The sequence below is a fragment of the Catharus ustulatus genome, chromosome 33 (genome assembly GCF_009819885.2).
Source record: "Catharus ustulatus isolate bCatUst1 chromosome 33, bCatUst1.pri.v2, whole genome shotgun sequence".
Taxonomy (NCBI): Eukaryota; Metazoa; Chordata; class Aves; order Passeriformes; family Turdidae; genus Catharus; species Catharus ustulatus.
Window position 1 is genome coordinate 794,916 of NC_046253.1, and position 20,863 is coordinate 815,778.

Here is a 20,863-nt window from a genome sequence, read left to right on the forward strand (position 1 = left end):
TTCCCAAGATTTATTTCCCAGATTTCCCAGGATTTATTCCCTGTATTTCTCCCCCCTCAGGCATTTTTTGAGAGCGCCAGCCTCATGTCCCAGGTGTCCCACGCGCACCTGACCTTCGTGCACGGGGTTTGTGTCAGAGGCTCTGAGAGTGAGTGATGGAAAAAAATCAAAATTCCCTAAAAATCCTAAAAATCCCCAAATTCCCAAATCCCCAAAATCCTAAAAATTCCCCAAAATTTCCCAAATTCCCAAAATCCCACGTGCACCTGACCCTCGTGCACGGGGTTTGTGTCAGAGGCTCTGAGAGTGAGTGATGGAAAAAAATCAAAATTCCCTAAAAATCCTAAAAATCCTAAATTCCCAAAAATCCTAAAAATCCCAAATTCCCAAAAATCCTAAAAATTCCCCAAAATTCCCAAATTCCCAAAATCCCACGTGCACCTGACCTTCGTGCACGGGGTTTGTGTCAGAGGTTCTGAGAGTGAGTGATGGAAAAAAATCAAAAATTTCCTAAAAATCCTAAAATTCCTAAATTTCCAAAAACCCTAAAAATTCCCCTAAAAATCCCCAAATTCCCCAAAATTCAAAAATTTCCCCAAATTCCTGACAATCCCCAAATTCCCTAAAAATTCCTAGATATGAAAAAAACTTCCAAATTCCCCAAAATTCCTAAGAATTCCAAAAAATCCCCAAATTCCCAAAAATCCCCCAAAATTAAAAAAAAACTTCCCCAAAATTCCCAATAATTCCCCCCAAAAATCCCAAAAAATCCCTAAAAATTCCCAAAACCCCCCCCCAAAAAATCCCCAAAAAAATCTCTAAAAAATCCCTAAAAATTCCCCCAAAAAACCCCCAAAATTCCCAAAAAAATACAACCCTCCCCCCCAAAAAATTCCCCAATCTCCCAAAAAATCCCTAAAAAAACCCTAAAAATTCCAAAGAAAATCCCCCCAAAAAAACCCCAAAATTCCCAGTAATTCCCAAAAATGTCCCCAAAAATTCCCAAAAAAATCCCAAAAAATCCCCCCAAAAATTAAAAATAATCCCCAAAAAAACCCTCAAAAAAAACCCAAAAAAATTTTTAAAAATCCCCAAAAATTGCCAAAAATCATTAAAAAAATCCCCCAAAATATCCCAAAAAATTCCCCAAAAATCCCCCAAAAATTCCCAAAAAATCCCCCCAAAAATTAAAAATAATCCCCAAAAAACCTCAAAAAACCCCCCAAAAATTTTTTTAAAAAACCCCAAAAATTCCCAAAAAATCATTTAAAAATCCCCAAAATATCCAAAAAAATCTCCCCAAAAATCCCAAAAAATTCCCAAAAATATCCCCCCAAAATTAAAAATTATCCCAAAAAAAACCTCAAAAAACCCCCCCAAAAAGTAATCAAAAAATCCCCCAAAATATCAAAAAAAATCCCCCAAAAAATCCTAAAAAATTCCCAATAATTCCCCCCAAAATTCCCAAAAATCCCAAAAAAATTCCCAAAAACCCCCCAAAATTTCCCTAAAAATTCCTGAAAAAATCCCCCAAAAAAGACCCAAAAATTCCCAAAAAATCTGAATAAATCCCCAAAAATTCTCCAAAAACCCCCCAAAAAATCCCTAAAAAATCCCAAAAAAATTCCTAGAAAAATTCCAAAAAATTCCCAATAATTCCCCCCAAAAATTAAAAATAATCCCAAAAAAACCTCAAAAAATTCCCCAAAAATTCCCCAAAAATCACCAAAAAATTCCCAAAAAATCATCAAAAAATCCCCCAAAATATCCCAAAAAATCCCCCCAAAAAATAAAAATAATCCCAAAAAAACCTCAAAAAACCCCTCAAAATTTCCCTAAAAATTCCTAAAAAAATCCCCAAAAAAACCCCAAAAATTCCCAATAATTCCCCCCAAAATTCCCAAAAATCCCCAAAAAATCCCCCAAAATTTCCCTAAAAATTCCTAAAAAAATCCCAAAAAAACCCCCAAAAATTAAAAAAAAATCTGAATAAATCCCCAAAAATTCTCCAAAACCCCCCCAAAAAATCCCCCAAAAAAATTCCTAGAAAAATTCCAAAAAATTCCCAATAATTCCCCCCAAAAATTAAAAATAATCCCAAAAAAACCTCAAAAAATTCCCAAAAAATTCCCAAAAAATCCCAAAAAAATTCCTAGAAAAATCCCAAAAATCCCAAAATTCCCAAATTTCCCCCAAATTTTCCAAAATTCCCTTTTTTTTTCCCCAGACATCCTGGTGGAGGAGTTTGTGGAGCACGGGCCCCTGGATGTTCTGCTCAGGAAAGAAAAAGGAAAAATCTCAGTGGGCTGGAAAATCAGCGTGGCCAAACAGCTGGGGAGTGCCCTCAGCTACCTGGTAATTAATAATTAATAATTAATTATATTAATTAATTAAAAATCATCCTGGGATGTACCCTGAGCTACCTGGTAATTAATGAGAATTAATCAAATTATTTCATTTTTATGGGAGAAATTATTAAAATAAATTTATTTAAAATAGTCCTGGGGAGTGCCCTGAGCTACCTGGTAATTAATAATTAATAATTAATAATATTAATTAATTAAAAATCATCCTGGGATGTGCCCTGAGGTACCTGGTAATTAGTGCTAATTAATAAAATTAATTTGTTTTTATGGGAGAAATTATTAAATAAATTAATTTTAAATCATCCTGGGGAGTGCCCTGAGCTACCTGGTAATTAACAATAATTAATTACATTAATTAATTAAAAATCATCCTGGGATGTGCCCTGAGCTACTTGGTAATTAATGAGAATTAATCAAATTAATTTGGTTTTTTGGGAGAAATTATTAAAATTAATTAATGCAAAATAATCCTGATATGCTCTGAGCTACCTGGTAATTAATAATAATTAATAATATTAATTAATTTAAAATAGTGCTGGGATGTGCCCTGAGCTACCTGGTAATTAATAATTAATAATATTAATTAATTAAAAATAGTGCTGGGATGTACCCTGAGCTACCTGGTAATTAATGAGAATTAATCAAATTAATTCATTTTTAAGGGAGAAATTATTAAAATAAATTAATTTAAAATAGTCCTGGGGAGTGCCCTGAGCTACCTGGTAATTAATAATTAATAATATTAATTAATTAAAAATAATTCTAGGATGTGCCCTGAGCTACATGGTAATTAATAATTAATTATATTAATTAATTTAAAATAGTCCTGGGATGTGCCCTGAGCTACCTGGTAATTAATAATTAATAATTAATATTGAATCTTTATATATATATTTTAAATTATTTTTTATTTTATACATAAACATATAAAGATTAAAAATTATATATATATATATTTAAATTTTTTAATAATTTTTTTAAAATTTTAACTGGATTTCCCATTGCTATTTTCCTTTTGCAGGAGGATAAAAAGCTGGTCCATGGCAATGTTTGTGCCAGGAACGTTCTGCTGGCCAGGCTGGGGCTGGAGCCGGGCACCGCGCCCTTCGTCAAACTCAGCGAGCCCGGCCTGAGCCCCGCGGCTCTGTCCTGGGAAGGTCAGAGATGCCAAATTACCCCTAAAAATCTCATTTTGTAACCCTTTAAATCCCATTTTTATCCCTTTAAATTCCACTTTTTACCCCTTAAAAATCGCGCTTTTTATCCCTTAAAAATTGCACTTTTTGTCCCTTTAAAATTGCAATTTTTATCCCTTTAAAATCTGATTTTTATCCCTTTAAATTCCTATTTTTATCATTATAAATCTTATTTTTATCTCTTTAAATCCCATTTTTATCCCTTTAAATCCCATTTTTTGTCCCTTTAAATTCCACTTTTTACCCCCTAAAAATCACACTTTTTATCCCTTAAAAATCTGATTTTTATCCCTTTAAATTCAACTTTTTATCGCTTTAAAATCCCATTTTTATCCCTATAAATCCCATTTTTATCCCTATAAATTCAATTCTTATCCCTTTAAATTCCACTTTTTATCCCTTTAAATTCCACTTTTTATCTCTTAAAAATCCCACCTTTTATCCCTTTAAATTCCTATTTTTATCCCTTTAAATTCCTATTTTTATCACTTTAAATTCCCATTTTTATCCCTTTAAATCCCATTTTTATATTTTTAAATCCCATTTTTATCCCTATAAAATCCCATTTTTATCCCTTAAAAATCCCATTTTTTTATCCCTATAAAATCCCGTTATTATCTCTTTAAATTCAATTTTTATCCCTTTAAATCCCATTTTTATCCCTTAAAAGTCCTGTTTTTATCGCTTTAAAATCCCATTTTTATGCCTTTAAAATTGCACTTTTTATCCCTTTAAATTCCATTTTTTCCTCTTTAAATTCCATTTTTTATCCCTTAAAAATCCCATTTTTATCCCTGTAAAATCCCATTTTAATCCCTTTAAATTCCATTTTATCCCTATAAATTCCATTTTATCCCTATAAATCCCATTTTTATCCCTTTAAATCCCATTTTTATCCCTATAAATCTTATTTTTATCCCTATAAATCTTATTTTTATCCCTTTAAATTCCATTTTATCCCTGTAAATTCCATTTTTATCCCTATAAAATCCCATTTGTATCACTTTAAAATTAAACCACAATTTTAACATCACATTTAAACACCTGCACACACCTTTAACCCAGATAAATAATTAAAACACAATTTTAACAACAAATTACGGTACCGCGACGATACACGGTAAATTACGGTAGTTGCGACGATGTACGGTAAATTACGGTAGTTGCGACGATATACGGTAAATTACGGTACGGCGACGATATACCGTAAATTACGGTACCGCGGATATATACGGTAAATTACGGTACCGCGACGATATACGGTAAATTACGGTAGTTGCGACGATATACGGTAAATTACGGTACCGCGACGATATACGGTAAATTACGGTACCGCGGCGATATACCGTAAATTACGGTATCGCGGATATATACGGTAAATTACGGTACCGCGGATATACACGGTAAATTACGGTAGTTGCGACGATACACAGTAAATTACGGTAGTTGCGACGATATACGGTAAATTACTGTACCGCGGCGATATACCGTAAATTACGGTACCGCGGATATATATACCGTAAATTACGGTAGTTGCGGCGATATACGGTAAATTACGGTACCGCGGATATACACGGTAAATTACGGTAGTTGCGACGATATACCGTAGATTACGGTACCGCGACAATATACGGTAAATTACGGTACCGCGACGATATACGGTAAATTACGGTACCGCGACGATATACAGTAAGTTACGGTAGCCGCGGCAATATACGGTAAATTACGGTAGTTGCGACGATACACGGTAAATTACGGTAGTTGCGACGATATACGGTAAATTACGGTAGTTGCGACGATATACGGTAAATTACGGTACCGCGACGATATACGGTAAATTACGGTACCGCGGCGATATACCGTAAATTACGGTACCGCGGATATATACGGTAAATTACGGTACCGCGGATATATACGGTAAATTACGGTACCGCGGATATATACGGTAAATTACGGTAACTGCGGCAATATACGGTAAATTACGGTACCGCGACGATATACGGTAAATTACGGTAGTTGCGACGATATACGGTAAATTACGGTACCGCGACGATATACGGTAAATTACGGTACCGCGGCGATATACCGTAAATTACGGTACCGCGGATATATACGGTAAATTACGGTAACTGCGGCAATATACGGTAAATTACGGTAGTTGCGACGATATACGGTAAATTACGGTACCGCGACGATATACCGTAAATTACGGTACCGCGGATATATACGGTAAATTACGGTAACTGCGGCAATATACGGTAAATTACGGTAGTTGCGACGATATACGGTAAATTACGGTACCGCGACAATATACGGTAAATTACGGTACCGCGACAATATACGGTAAATTACGGTACCGCGGATATATACCGTAAATTACGGTAGTTGCGACGATACACGGTAAATTACGGTACCGCGGCGATATACGGTAAATTACGGTAGTTGCGACGATATACCGTAAATTACGGTACCGCGACAATATACGGTAAATTACGGTACCGCGACAATATACGGTAAATTACGGTACCGCGGATATACGGTAAATTACGGTACCGCGGATATACACGGTAAATTACGGTAGTTGCTACGATATACCGTAAATTACGGAACCGCGACAATATACGGTAAATTACGGTACCGCGACAATATACTGTAAATTACGGTACCGCGGATATATACCGTAAATTACGGTAGTTGCGACGATACACGGTAAATTACGGTACCGCGGCGATATACGGTAAATTACGGTAGTTGCGGCGATATACTGTAAATTACGGTACCGCGGATATATACGGTAAATTACGGTAGTTGCGGCGATATACGGTAAATTACGGTACCGCGGATATACACGGTAAATTACGGTAGTTGCGACGATATACCGTAAATTACGGTACCGCGACAATATACGGTAAATTACGGTACCGCGACAATATATGGTAAATTACGGTACCGCGGATATATACCGTAAATTACGGTAGTTGCGACGATACACGGTAAATTACGGTACCGCGGCGATATACGGTAAATTACGGTACCGCGGCGATATACGGTAAATTACGGTACCGCGGATATACACGGTAAATTACGGTAGTTGCGACGATATACCGTAAATTACGGTACCGCGACAATATACGGTAAATTACGGTACCGCGGCGATATACCGTAAATTACGGTACCGCGGCGATATACGGTAAATTACGGTACCGCGGCGATATACCGTAAATTACGGTACCGCGGATATACACCGTAAGTTACGGTACCGCGACGATATACAGTAAATTACGGTACCGCGACGATATACGGTAAATTACGGTACCGCGGCGATATACCGTAAATTACGGTACCGCGGCGATATACGGTAAATTACGGTACCGCGACGATATACGGTAAATTACGGTACCGCGGATATTTACGGTAGCCGCGGCAATATACGGTAAATTATGGTAGCTGTGGCAATATACGGTAAATTACGGTAGCCGCAGAAATATATTGTAAATTACGGGAATCGCGGCAATATACAGTAAATTATGATAATTACCATAATTCCGGGTATATTGCCGCCGCTGCCATGTTTACTGGAATTACCTTAATTACCTGAATTACCTTAATTACCGAAACCACCGTAATGACGGCTATTACTGTATTTAGCCATAATTTTAAAAATTACCGTAATTACCGTTATCACCATAATTACCCCATCACCATAATTACCTCTATGGGGGCATTGGAATGGACTGGGAGGGGTTGTGGGGGCACTCTATTTTTTTTTTAATTACGGTAATTTTGGTAATTGCAGTAATTTGGGTAATTACGGTAATTCGGGTGACAGTGGCAGTGTACCTGTAATTACGGTAGCTGCAGCAGTATATGGGAAATTACGGTAATTACCATAATTCCAGGTCTATAGCTGCAACTCTCGTGTTTACTGGAATTACCTTAATTACCTGAATTACCCTAATTACCGAAACCACCATAATTACTGCTATTACCGTATTTAGCCGTAATTCTAAAAATTACTGTAATCACCACTATTACCGTAATTCATGCTATGGGGGCACAGGGAGGGGTTGTGGGGGCACTCGATTTTTGTAATTACGGTAATTTTGGTAATTGCAGTGATTTGGGTAATTATGGTAATTTGGGTGACAGCGGCATTTATGGTAATAGCAGCAATATACGTTGAATTACGGTAATTACCGTAATTACGAGTATATCGCCGCATGCACCGTGTTCACCAGAATTATTTCTTACCTCAGAACGCGTGGACAGGATTCCCTGGATCGCCCCGGAGTGCATCAGGGATGTCACAAACCTCAGCCCAGCCTCGGATAAATGGAGTTTTGGGACAACACTCCTGGAAATCTGCTTCGATGCTGACGTTCCCCTGAAGGAACGAACTCCCTCTGAGGTGATTCCCGCTGGGTTTTTTTAATTTTGATGGATTTTAGGTTGGAATTTTGAGTTTTATTTAGTTTTTTTCCCTCACAGAAGGAGCGGTTTTATGAGAAGAGGCATCGGCTGCCGGAGCCGTCGTGCAGGGAATTGGCCTCGCTGATTTCGCGGTGTCTCAATTATAGCCCCGGGGAGAGGCCGTCCTTCAGAACCGTGCTGAGGGAGCTCACCCGGCTGCAGCCGCAGGGTGAGGAGGGGAAAAAGGGGAAAAAATCCTGGGGGGAATGGGGAAAAAATCCCGGGGAGAATGGGGAAAGATCCCGGGATTCTGTGAGGGAAACGTGAGGGAGCTCACCCGGCTCCGGCCGCACTGTGAGGGGCAGAGAAAAAGCGGGAAAATACCAGGAGGAACTGGGAAAAATCCCCGGGGAAAACGGGGAAAAAGTCCCGGGAGGACGGGGAAAAAATCCTGGGGAGAACGGGGAAAAAATCCTGGGGAGAAAGGGGAAAGATCTCGGGATTCTGTGAGGGAAACGTGAGGGAGCTCACCCGGCTCCGGCCGCATCGTGAGGGGCAGGGGAAGGGGGAAGTACCTGGGGGAATGGGGAGAAATCCCCGAGGGAACGGGGAAAAAATCTCGGGGAAAACGGGGAAAAATCCCGGGGGAGACGAGGGAAAATCCTGGGGGGAAAGGGGAGAAATCCTGGGGGGAAAGGGGAGAAATACCGGGGGGAGAGCGGGGAGAAATCCCGGGATTCTGTGAGGGAAAGGTGAGGGAGCTCACCCGGCTGCAGCCGCAGGGTGAGGAGGGGGAAAAGGGGGAAAAATCCTGGGGAAATCGGGGAAAAAATCCCGGGGGAATGAGGAGAAATCCCAGGGGAAAGGGGGAAAAAATCCCGGGGGGAATGGGACAAGATGCCGGGATTCTGTGAGGGAAACGTGAGGGAGCTCACCCGGCTCCGGCCGCACTGTGAGGGGCAGGGGAAGGGGGAAATACCGGGGGGAATGGGGAAAAAATCCCCGAGGGAACGGGGAAAAAATCCCGGGGAAAACGGGGAAAAATCCCGGGGGAGATGAGGGAAAATCCCGGGGGGAAAGGGGAGAAATCCCGGGGGGAGAGCGGGGAGAAATCCCGGGATTCTCTGAGGGAACTCACCCGGCTGCAGCCGCAGGGTGAGGAGGGGAAAAAGGGGAAAAAATCCTGGGGAAATCGGGGGAAAAATTCCGGGGGAAAGGGGAAAAAATCCCGGGGGGAATAGGACAAGATGCCGGGATTCTGTGAGGGAAATGTGAGGGAGCTCACCCTGCTCCGTGAGGGGTGGGAAAAAAGGCGGGAAATCCTGAGGGAATGGGGCAAAATCCCAGGCAAAGAGAGGAAAAATCCCGGGATTCTGTGAGGGAAATGTGAGGGAAACGGGGCAAAATTTCAGGATTCTGTGAGGGAAACTTGAGGGAAATGGGGCAAAATCCCGGGATTCTGTGAGGGAAACATGAGGGAGGTCACCCGGCTCCGGCCGCACCGTGAGGGGCAGAGAAAAAGCGGGAAAGTACCAGGAGGAACTGGGAAAAATCCCCGGGGAAAACGGGAAAAAAATCCCGGGGGGAATGGGGAAAAAATCCCGGGGGAAAAGGGGAGAAAATCCCGGGGGAAAGGGGGGAAACCCGGGGGGAGAGCGGGGAGAAATCCCGGGATTCTGTGAGGGAAACGTGAGGGCTCCGGCTCCGGCTGCACCGTGAGGGGCAGGGGAAGGGGGAAGTACCTGGGGGAATGGGGAAAAAATCCCGGGGAAAACGGGGAAAAATCCTGGGGGAGACGAGGGAAAATCCCGGGGGGAAAGGGGAGAAATACCGGGGGGAGAGCGGGGAGAAATCCCGGGATTCTGTGAGGGAGCTCACCCGGCTACAGCCGCAGGGTGAGGAGGGGGAAAAGGGGGAAAATATCCTGGGGGGAATGGGGAGAAAATCCTGGGGAGAATGGGGAAAAAATCCCGGGGGGAATGGGGAGAAATCCTGGGGGGAATGGGGCAAAAATCCCAGGATTCTGTGAGGGAAACGTGAGGGAGCTCACCCGGCCCTGGCTGCGCTGTGAGGGGTGGGAAAAAAAGGAGGGAAATTCTGAGGGAAATGGGAAACAGGGCAAAATCTTAAGATTCTGTGAGGGAAACGTGAGGGAAATGGGTTAAATCTTGAGATTTTGTGAGGGAAATGTGTAAAATCTCGGGGTTTTGTGAGGGAAGTGTGAGGGGTCTCACCCGGCCCTGTGAGGGATGGGAAAAAAAGGAGGGAAATTCTGAGGGAAACAGAGAAAAATTCTGGGTTTCTGTGAGGGAGAAGGGGCAAAATCTTGAGATTTTGTGAGGGAAATGTGAGGAAAATGGGTTAAATCTTGATATTTTGTGAAGGAAATGTGTAAAATCTCGGGATTTTGTGAGGGAAGTGTGAGGGATCTCACCCGGCTCTGTGAGGGATGGGAAAAAAAGGAGGGAAATCCTGAGGGAAACAGAAAAAAATCCCAAGGAAAATGGCACAAAATCCCAGGGAAACCAGGATAAATCCTGGGATTCTGTGGGGAAAAAGGAGAAAAAATAAAAATTTAACCCCCAAATCCCTCACAGACCTCGTGGATGTCACCTCAGTGAATCCTGAATTCGCCGTGTCCGACCCCACCGTGTTCCAGAAACGTTACCTGAAGAAAATTCGGGACCTTGGAGAGGTCAGTGCTGCCCTAAAATCTGAATTTTTTATCATTATTTAACTTTTTTAATCTCTTAATTGAGCATTTCCCTGCCTGGAGCTAAAATTCCCACATTTAATACGAATTTTTGCAGTTTAACTTGATTTTTCCTGGTGATTTTCTCGTATTTTGTAAAATTTCTTGACCCTTTCTGGATTCTCCCAGTGCAGAAAAACCCAAAAAAATTCCTTTTCCAAGCCAAAATCCTGATTTTTTTTTTTGTTTTCCACCCCAAAATCCTGAAATATTCTTATTTCCCAACCCAAAAATCTGAATTTTCCACCCCGAAATCTTCTCTTTTTAAATTTTCCACCCCAAAATCTTAACATATTTTTATTTTCCACCCCAGAATCCTGAATATTTTTTTATTTTGACCCTAAATCTTAATATATTTTTATTTCCCAACCCAAAATTCTGATTTTTTTCTATTTTCCACCCCAAAATCATGAAATTTTTTATTTCCCACTCCAAAATTCTGATTTTTTTCTTTTTCACCCCAAAACCCTTCAATATTTTCATTTTCCACTCCAAAATCTTGATTTTTTAAATTTCTCCCCCAAAATTTTGATTTTTTAATTTCCCACCCCAAAACCCTAAAATATTTTTATTTCCCAACCCAAAAATCTGATTTTTTTTTGTTCTCCCCCAAATTTTTTTTTATTTTCCACCCCACAATCTTGATTATTTTTTATTTTCCACCCCAAATCTTAATATATTTTTATTTCCCAACCTAAAATTCTGATTTTTTTTGTTCTCAACCCAAAAATCCTGTTTTTTTAAAATTTCCCTCCCCAAAATCATCTTTTTTTTTATTTTTCACCCCAAAAATCTTAATTTTTTTTTATTTTCCACCCCAAAACCCTAAAATATTTTTATTTCCCAACCCAAAAATCTGGTTTTTTTTTGTTCTCCCCAAAAATCTTAATTTTTTTAAAATTTCCCTCCAAAAATCCTGATTTTTTTTGTTTTCACCCCAAAAATCTTAATTTTTTTTAATTTCCCACCCCAAAATCATGATATTTTTTATTTCCCACCCCAAAATCTTAATATATTTTTATTTTCCACCCCACAATCTTGATTATTTTTTATTTTCCACCCAAAATCTTAATATATTTTTATTTCCCAACCTAAAATTCTGATTTTTTTGTTTTTCCCCGCAAAAATCTTTATTTTTTTAAATTTCCCCCCAAAATCTTAATTTTTTTTTATTTTCCACCCCAATATACTGAAATATTTTTATTTTCCAACCGAAAAATCTGATTTTTTTTTTTGTTCTCCTCCAAAAATCTTAATTTAATCTTAATTTTTTTTAATTTTTTTAAATCTTAATTAAATCTTAATTTAATTTAATCTTAATTTTTTTAAATTTCCCCCTCCAAAAATCCTGCTTTTTTTTATTTTTCACTCCAAAAATCTTAATTTTTTTAAATTTCTCACCCCAAAAATCCTGATTTTTTTTATTTTTCACCCCAAAATCTAATTTTTTTTAATTTCCCACCCCCAAAATAATGATTATTTTATCACCAGGGTCACTTTGGCAAGGTGAGCCTTTGCTGCTACGACCCCACCAACGACGGCAGCGGGGAAATGGTGGCGGTGAAATCGCTGAAATCCGGGAGCAGCCCCCAACTGCTGAGCTCCTGGAGAAAAGAAATCGAGATTTTAAAAACCCTCTACCACCAAAACATCGTCAAGTACAAGGGGTGCTGCAGCGAGCAAGGTGAGGGGGAGTTTTTGGGGGGAAGGAGAATAAAAAAAAAGGCAAAAATTGAAATTTTTTTGGGTTTTTTAAGTGGGTTTTGGGGTGGAAAAGAAAATTAAAAAAGGAAAAAATTAAAATTTTTTGGGGGGTTTTTAAGTGGGTTTGGAAAGGAAAATAAAAAAGTAAAAAATTAAAAATTTTTTGGGGTTTTTTAAAGTGGGTTTAGGGGTGGAAAAGAAAATAAAAAAGGCAAAAATTAAAATTTTTTGGGTTTTTTTAGGTGGGTTTTGGGATGGAAAGGAAGAATAAAAAAAGGCAAAAATTAAAATTTTTTGGGGGGTTTCAAGTGGGTTTGGAAAGGAAAATAAAAAAGTAAAAAATTAAAATTTTTAGGGGGTTTTTAAGTGGGTTTGGGGGTGGAAAAGAAAATTTTAAAAGTTAAAAATTAAAATTTTTTGGGGGTTTTTAAAGTGGGTTAGAGGATGGAAAGGAAAATTAAAAAAGGAAAAAATGTAAAATTTTTTTTGTTTTTTTAAGTGGGTTTGGGGGTGGAAAGGAAAATTTTAAAAATCAAAAATTAAAATTTTTAGGGGTTTTCAAGTGGGTTTGGAAAAGAAAATAAAAAAAGGCAAAAATTGAAATTTTCTGGGGTTTTTTAAGTGGGTTTTGGGGTGGAAAAGAAAATAAAAAAAGGCAAAAATTGAAATTTTTTGGGGTTTTTTAAGTGGGTTTTGGGGTGGAAAAGAAAATAAAAAAAGGCAAAAATTAAAATTTTTTGGGGGGGTTTCAAGTGGGTTTGGAAAGGAAAATAAAAAAGTCAAAAATTAAAATTTTTGGGAGGGTTTTTAAGTGGGTTTGGGGATGGAAAAGAAAATAAAAAAAGGAAAAAAATTAAAATTTTTTAGGGGGTTTTTAAGTGGGTTTTGGGATGGAAAAAAAAATAAAAAAAGGCAAAAATTAAAATTTTGGGGGGTTTTCAAGTGGGTTTGGAAAAGAAAATAAAAAAAGGCAAAAATTGAAATTTTTTGGGGGGTTTTCAAGTGGGTATGGGGATGGAAAGGAAAATTAAAAAAGGAAAAAATTAAAATTTTTGGGGGGTTTTTAAGTGGGTTCGGGGATGGAAAGGAAAATTAAAAAAAGGAAAAAATGTAAAATTTTTTGGGGGTTTTCAAGTGGTTTTGAGTATGAAAAAAAAGTAAAAAATGTAAATTTTTTAAAATCCAAAAAAGTATAAAAAATAAAAAAATTAAAATCAAATTTTAAAAGTTCAAAAATTCAAAAAATGAAAAAAATTAAAAATTTAAAAAAACCAAAATGCCAAAAAAAATTTCAAAAAAAATTTTTAAAAATCTGAAAAAAATTGAAAAAATAAAAAAAGCAAAAAAATTTTAAAAACCAAATAAATCTCAAAAAAAATTTTAAAATTAAAAAAAACCAAAAAAATCCAATAACATTTTAAAAAAATACAAAAAAATTCCAAAAAAGTCCAAAAAATTAGGAAAAAATTTAAAAAAATTTTTAAAATTAAGAAGAAATTAAGAAAAAATTAAGAAAAAAATACAAAAAAATACAAAAAAATTCAGAAAAAATAAAAAAAATTCAGAAAAAATTCAAAAAATTCAGAAAAAATTAAAAAAAAATTCAGAAAAAAATTTTAAAAAAATTGCAAAAAAATTCAGAAAAAATTAAAAAAAAATTCAGAAAAAATCCAAAAAAATCCAAAAAAAATTCAAAAAAATTAAAAAAAATTCAATAAAAATAAAAAAAAATTCAGAAAAAATTCAGAAAAAATTCAAAATAAAGCAGAAAAAAATTTTAAAAAATTCAGAAAAAATTCAAAAAAATCAGAAAAAATCCAAAAAAATTGCAAAAAAAGTCCCAATAAAACTGAAACTGAATGACCAACTCATTTAATTAATTAATTAACAATTAAAAACGAATGAACAATTGAATTTGTTGCAGGGGACAGGGTCCTGCAGCTGATCATGGAGTTCGTTCCCCTCGGGAGCCTCCGCGATTTCCTGCCCAGGCACCCCCTGGGGCTGCCCCAGCTGCTGCTCTTTGCTCAGCAGATCTGTGAGGTGAGCTGGGAACAGAAAATTTCTGATAAAAATGGGGAGGAGTGAAAAAAAAATGGGGTTAATTTAAAAAAAAATGGGATTTTTACCCAAAAAATGGGATTGTTACTCAAAAAAATGGAATTATTCTTCAAAAAATGGAATTATTCTTCAAAAAAATGGAATTTTTTCCCCCCAAAAAATGGAATTTTTTCCCCCATTTTTTCCCCATTTTTCCCCATTTTCCCCCACTTTTTTCCCCGTTTTTTTTTTAATTTTATCCTCATTTTTTTTATTTTCCCCCCATTTTTTTTTATTTTCCCCCCATTTTTTTTATTTCTCCCCCATTTATTTTTAATTCCCCCCATTTATTTTTATTTCCCTCCATTTATTTTTTATTTCCCCCATTTATTTTTTCTCCCCCCATTTATTTTTTATTTCTCCCCCATTATTTTTTATTTCTCCCCATTTATTCCCCCATTTTCCCCCATTTACCTTTTATTTCCCCCCATTTTTTCCCCATTTTTTCTCCCATTTATTTTTTATTTCCCCCCATTTATTTTTTATTTCTCCCCATTTATTCCCCCATTTTCTCCCCATTTATTTTTTATTTATCCCCATTTTTTCCCCATTTTTTCTCCTATCTATTTTATATTTATCCCCATTTTTTCCCCATTTTTTCTCCCATTTACCTTTTATTTCCCCCCATTTTTTCCCCATTTTTCCCCCATTTATATTTTATTTTCCCCCCATTTATTTTTTATTTCCCCCACATTTATTCCCCCATTTCTCCCCATCTATTTTTTATTTCCCCCCCATTTATTCCCCCATTTTTTCTCCCATTTATTTTTATTTTGTCCCCATTTTTCCTCATTTTGTCTCCCATTTATTTTTTATTCCCCCCCCTTTTTTTTCCATTTCCCCCCATATTTTTTCCCTGTTTTTTTAAATTTTTCCCCCATTTTTTTTCATTTTCCCCCCATTTTTTTCACATTTTTTCCCCGATTTTTTTAATTTTTCCCCCATTTTTTCCCCATTTCCCCCCCCATTTTTCCCCCTCATTTATTTTTTATTCCCCCCCATTATCTTTTATTTTCCCCCCATTTATTTCCCCATTTTCCCCCTATGTTTTAAATTTTTCCCCCCATTTATTTTTATTTCTCCCCCATTTTTTCCCCGTTTTTTAAAATTTTTCCTCCATTTTTTTTTTATTTTTCCCCCATTTTTTCCCCATTTTTTCCCCATTTTTTCCCCATTTATTTTTTGTTTTCCCCCCATTTTTTCCCCCATTTATTTTTATTTTTCCCCCATTTTTTCCCCCATTTATTTATATTTTTTCCCCATTTTTTCGCCGTTTATTTTTATTTCATTCCCATTTTTTCTCTCCATTTATTTTCCTTCTCTCCCCCATTTATTTTTCATTTCCCCCCCATTTATTTTTATTTTCCCACCATTTTTTCCTATTTCCCCCCATTTTTTCCCCCATTTATTTTTTATTTCCCCCATTTATTTTTTATTTCCCCTCATTTATTTTTTATTTACCCCCATTTATTTTTTATTTCCCCCATTTATTTTTTATTACCCCCTATTTATTTTTTCTCTCCCCCCATTTATTTTTATTTCTTCCCATTTTTCCCCATGTTTTCTCCCATTTATTTTTTATTCCCCCCCCATTATCTTTTATTTTCCCCCCATTTATTCCCCCATTTTCTCCCCATTTATTTTTTATTTATCCCCATTTATTCCCCATTTTTCTCCTATTTATTTTATATTTATCCCCATTTTCTCCCCATTTTTTCTCCCATTTATTTTTTATTTTCCCCATTTATTTTTTATTTCCCTCCATTTTTTTGTTTTCCCCCCATTTTTTCCCCCTTTTTTTATTTTTCCCCATTTCTTTCTCCCATTTTTTCTCCCATTTACCTTTTATTTCCCCCCATTTTTTCCCCATTTTCCCCCCATTTATATTTTATTTTCCCCCCATTTATTTTTTATTTTCCTCCCATTTTTTTCCCATTTTTTAAAATTTTTCCCCCATTTTTCCCCCATTTATTTTTTATTTTCCCCATTTATTTTTTATTTTCCCCATTTATTTTTTATTTTCCCCATTTATTTTTTATTTCTCCCCCATTTTTTTTATTTCCCCCCACTTTTTCCCCATTTTTTCCCCCATTTTTTTTCATTTTCCCCCCATTTTTTTCGCATTTTTTCCCCGATTTTTTTAATTTTTCCCCCATTTATTTTTTATTTCCCCCCCATTTTTTCCCCCATTTATTTTTTATTTCCCCCATTTATTTTTTTATCCCCCCATTTATTTCCATCCCCCCAGGGCATGGCCTACCTGCACTCCCTGCACTTCATCCACCGGGACCTGGCAGCGCGGAACGTTCTGCTGCAGAGCGAGCGCCTGGTGAAGATCGGCGACTTCGGCCTGGCCAAGGCCGTGCCCGAGGGCCACGACTACTACAGGCTCAGGGAGGATGGGGACAGCCCAGTGTTCTGGTGAGGGATCTGGCATTTTGGGGTTTATTTATTATTTCTCTGTTTTCTACATTTTCACCAATTTTTCCCATTTTTTTTCGGTTTTTTTTTAATTTTTTCTGAATTTTTTTCGAATTTTTTCATAATTTTTTCATAATTTTTTTCCTATTTTTTCACAGTTTTTTCCACATTTTTTTGCTAATTTTTTCAAGTTTTTTTCACCATATTCCCCCTTTTTTTTTCCACATATGTCCCCATTTTTTTCCTATTTTTTCCTAATTTTTTCTGAATTTTTTCCTATTTTTTCCCCAATTTTTTCCTATTTTTTCCTGTTTTTTTCCCCAATTTTTTCATATTTTTTCCCAATTTTTTCTTAACTTTTTCCCATTTTTTACTAATTTTTTCCTATTTTTTCCCCAATTTTTCCCACATTTTATCCTATTTTTTTCTGATTTTTTTCCTAATTTTTTCCCATTTTTTCCCAATTTTTTCCTATTTTTTCCCAATTTTTCCCACATTTTTTCCTATTTTTTTCCTATTTTTTCCTGTTTTTTCCCCAATTTTTTCCTATTTTTTCCCGAATTTTTTCCTATTTTTTCCTATTTTTTCTGAATTTTTTCTGAATTTTTTCCGAATTTTTTCCAAATTTTTTCTTAATTTTTTCCTATTTTTTCCCAGTTTTTTCCACATTTTTTTGCTAAATTTTCAAATTTTTTTTCACCATATTCCCCTATTTTTTTCCACATTTGTTCCCAATTTTTCCTAATTTTTTCAGAATTTTTCGCATTTTTTTCTTAATTTTTTCCTAATTTTTTCTGACTTTTTTCCTAATTTTGTCTGAATTTTTTCCTATTTTTTTCCCAATTTTTCCCACATTTTATCCTTTTTTTTCTGATTTTTTTCCTAATTTTTTCCTAATTTTTTCACAATTTTTCCTATTTTTTACCAATTTTTCCCACATTTTTTCCCATTTTTTCTGAATTTTTTCCTTTTTTTCCCAATTTTTCCCACATTTTTTCCTAATTTTTTCCTATTTTTTCACAGTTTTTTCCACATTTTTTGCTAATTTTTTCAAATTTTTTTCACCATATTCCCCCATTTTTTTCCACATTTGTTCCCAATTTTTTCCTATTTTTTCCTCATTTTTTCTGAATTTTTTCCTAATTTTGTCTGAATTTTTTCCTATTTTTTTCCCAATTTTTCCCACATTTTATCCTATTTTTTCGGATTTTTTTCCTAATTTTTTCCTAATTTATCCCAATTTTTTCCTAATTTTTTCCCAATTTTTCCCACATTTTTTCCTATTTTTTCTGATTTTTTTCCACATTTTTTCCGATTTTTTTCTGATTTTTTTCCTATTTTTTCCTTTGTTTTCCCCAATTTTTTCCTATTTTTTCTGAATTTTTTCTGATTTTTTTCACAATTTTTTCTGATTTTTTTCCTATTTTTTTCTGAATTTTTTCCCTTTTTTCCCCATTTTTTTCTTAATTCTTTCCTATTTTTTCCCTATTTTTTCTCTATTTTTTCTGATTTTTTCCTATTTTTTTCTGAATTTTTTCCTATTTTTTCCCCAATTTTTTCCTATTTTTTCTGAATTTTTTCATAATTTTTTCCCATTTTTTTCCTAATTTTTTCCTATTTTTCCCAATTTTTCCCACATTTTTTCCTATTTTTTCTGATTTTTTCCTATTTTTTCTGATTTTTTTCCTAATTTTTTCCACATTTTTTCCACAATTTTTTCCTATTTTTTCCACAATTTCCCAGTTTTTTCCTATGTTTTCCTAATTTTTTCACAATTTTTCCACAATTTTTCCCACATTTTTTCCTATTTTTTCTGATTTTTTTCCTAATTTTTTCCTATTTTTTCCCATTTTTTTTCCCATTCTTTTTCTATTTTTTCCTATTTTTTCCTAACTTTTTCCCAATTTTTCCACAGTTTTTCACAGCTTCTTTCCTATTTTTTCCAATTATTTTCCCAATTTTTTCACCATTTTTTCCCAAATTTTTACTAATTTTTCCCCATTTTCCACCCATTTTTTTCCCAATTTTTTCCTGTTTTTTCCTATTTTTTCCCACATTTTTTCCGATTTTTTTCTGATTTTTTTCCAAACTTTTTCCGAATTTTTTCCTATTTTTTTTATTTTCCTATTTTTTTATTTATTTTTTCCTATTTTTCCCACATTTTTCCCTATTTTTTCTGATTTTTTCCCCAATTTTTCCCTATTTTTTCCTATTTTTTCCTAATTTTGTCTGAATTTTTTCCTAATTTTTTCCTAATTTTTAAAAATTTTTTCCAATTTTTTCCTAATTTATCCCAATTTTTTCCTAATTTTTTCCCAATTTTTCCCACATTTTATCCTATTTTTTCGGATTTTTTTCCTAATTTTTTCCTAATTTTTTCCTAATTTTTTCCTATTTTTTCCTGTTTTTTCCCCAACTTTGTCCTCATTTTTTCCCATTTTTTTCCTATTTTTTATTATTTTTTCCCCAATTTTTTCATATTTTTTCCCAATTTTTCCTATTTTTTTCCCAATTTTTTCCTAATTTTTTCCCAATTTTTCCCATATTTTTTCCTATTTTTTCTGATTTTTTCCTAATTTTTTCCTAATTTTTTCACAATATTTTCCTAATTTTTTCATAATTTGTTCACGATTTTTTCCTATTTTTTCCACATTTTCCTCATTTTTCCACATTTTCCCCAGTTTTTTCCTGTTTTCCTAATTTTTTCCACTTTTTTTCCTATTTTTTCCTAATTTTTCCCACATTTTTTCCTATTTATTTCTGATTTTTTTTCCTAATTTTTTCACAACTTTTTCACAATTTTTTCCTAATTTTTCCCAATTTTCCCAATTTTTCCACGTCTTCCCTATTTTTTCTATTTTTTCCTCTTTTTTCCTTTTTTTCCCATTTTTTCCCTATTTTTTCTGATTTTTTTCCAAATTTTTCTGAATTTTTTCACCATTTTTCCCTTTTTCCCCCCATTTTTCCTAATTTTTTCCCAATTTTTCCCACTTTTTTTCCTATTTTTTCTGATTTTTTCCTAATTTTTTCCCACATTTTTTCCCAATTTTTTCCTATATGTTCACATTTTTTCCCTAGTTTTTTCACAATTTTTTCCGCATTTTTCCGCATTTTTCCCCATTTTTTTTCCTGTTTTTTTCCTGTTTTTCCCCATTTTTCCCAATTTTTGACTTTTTTTCCCCAAATCCCTTCCAGGTACGCCCCTGAGTGCCTCAAGGAATGCAAATTTTATTATTATTAAATTTTCCCCATTTTTCCCCTATTTTTTTTTAGAAATAATCCAATTTTTCCCTCATTTTTTCCCCAATATTTCCCATTTTTTAATCTAATTTTCCCAATTTTTGACTTTTTCCCCCCAAATCCCTTCCAGGTACACCCCTGAGTGCCTCAAGGAATGCAAATTTTATTATTATTAAATTTTCCCCATTTTTCCCTATTATTTTTTTAAATAATCCAATTTTTTCCCCATTTTTCCCTTTTTTTTTGGAAATAATCCAATTTTTTCCCCATTTTTTCCCCATTTTTTTCCCCAATATTTCCTAATTTTTTATCATTTTTCCCAATTTTTGACTTTTTTTCCCCAAATCCCTTCCAGGTACACCCCAGAGTACAAGTTTTATAAATATTAAATTTTTCCCCATTTTTCCCTATTTTTTTTTTGGAAATAATCCAATTTTTTCCCCAATTTTTCCTGTTTTTTTCCCCAATATTCCCCATTTTTTAATCTAATTTTCCCAATTTTTTTTAGAAATAATCCAATTTTTTCCCCATTTTTTTCCCCAATATTTCCTAATTTTTAATTTTTTTTCCCAATTTTTGACTTTTTCACCCCAAATCCCTTCCAGGTACGCCCCAGAGTACAAGTTTTATAAATATTAAATTTTTCCCCATTTTTCCCTATTTTTTTTTAAAAT

The 20,863-nt window shown here is 34.9% G+C and overlaps 1 protein-coding gene across 1 annotated transcript in view; it reads left to right on the forward strand.

Annotated features, from left to right (window-relative positions):
• TYK2 (tyrosine kinase 2) overlaps positions 1-20,863 on the forward strand; it is a 68,775-nt gene that overhangs the window by 41,643 nt on the left and 6,269 nt on the right. The window contains exons 13-21 of the mRNA XM_033083685.1: positions 61-148; positions 2,228-2,355; positions 3,388-3,523; positions 7,819-7,970; positions 8,051-8,201; positions 10,570-10,667; positions 12,216-12,408; positions 14,353-14,471; positions 16,777-16,949. Of these exons, the coding sequence (XP_032939576.1) occupies positions 61-148; positions 2,228-2,355; positions 3,388-3,523; positions 7,819-7,970; positions 8,051-8,201; positions 10,570-10,667; positions 12,216-12,408; positions 14,353-14,471; positions 16,777-16,949 (1,238 nt within the window). The remainder of the gene's footprint in view (positions 1-60; positions 149-2,227; positions 2,356-3,387; positions 3,524-7,818; positions 7,971-8,050; positions 8,202-10,569; positions 10,668-12,215; positions 12,409-14,352; positions 14,472-16,776; positions 16,950-20,863) is intronic.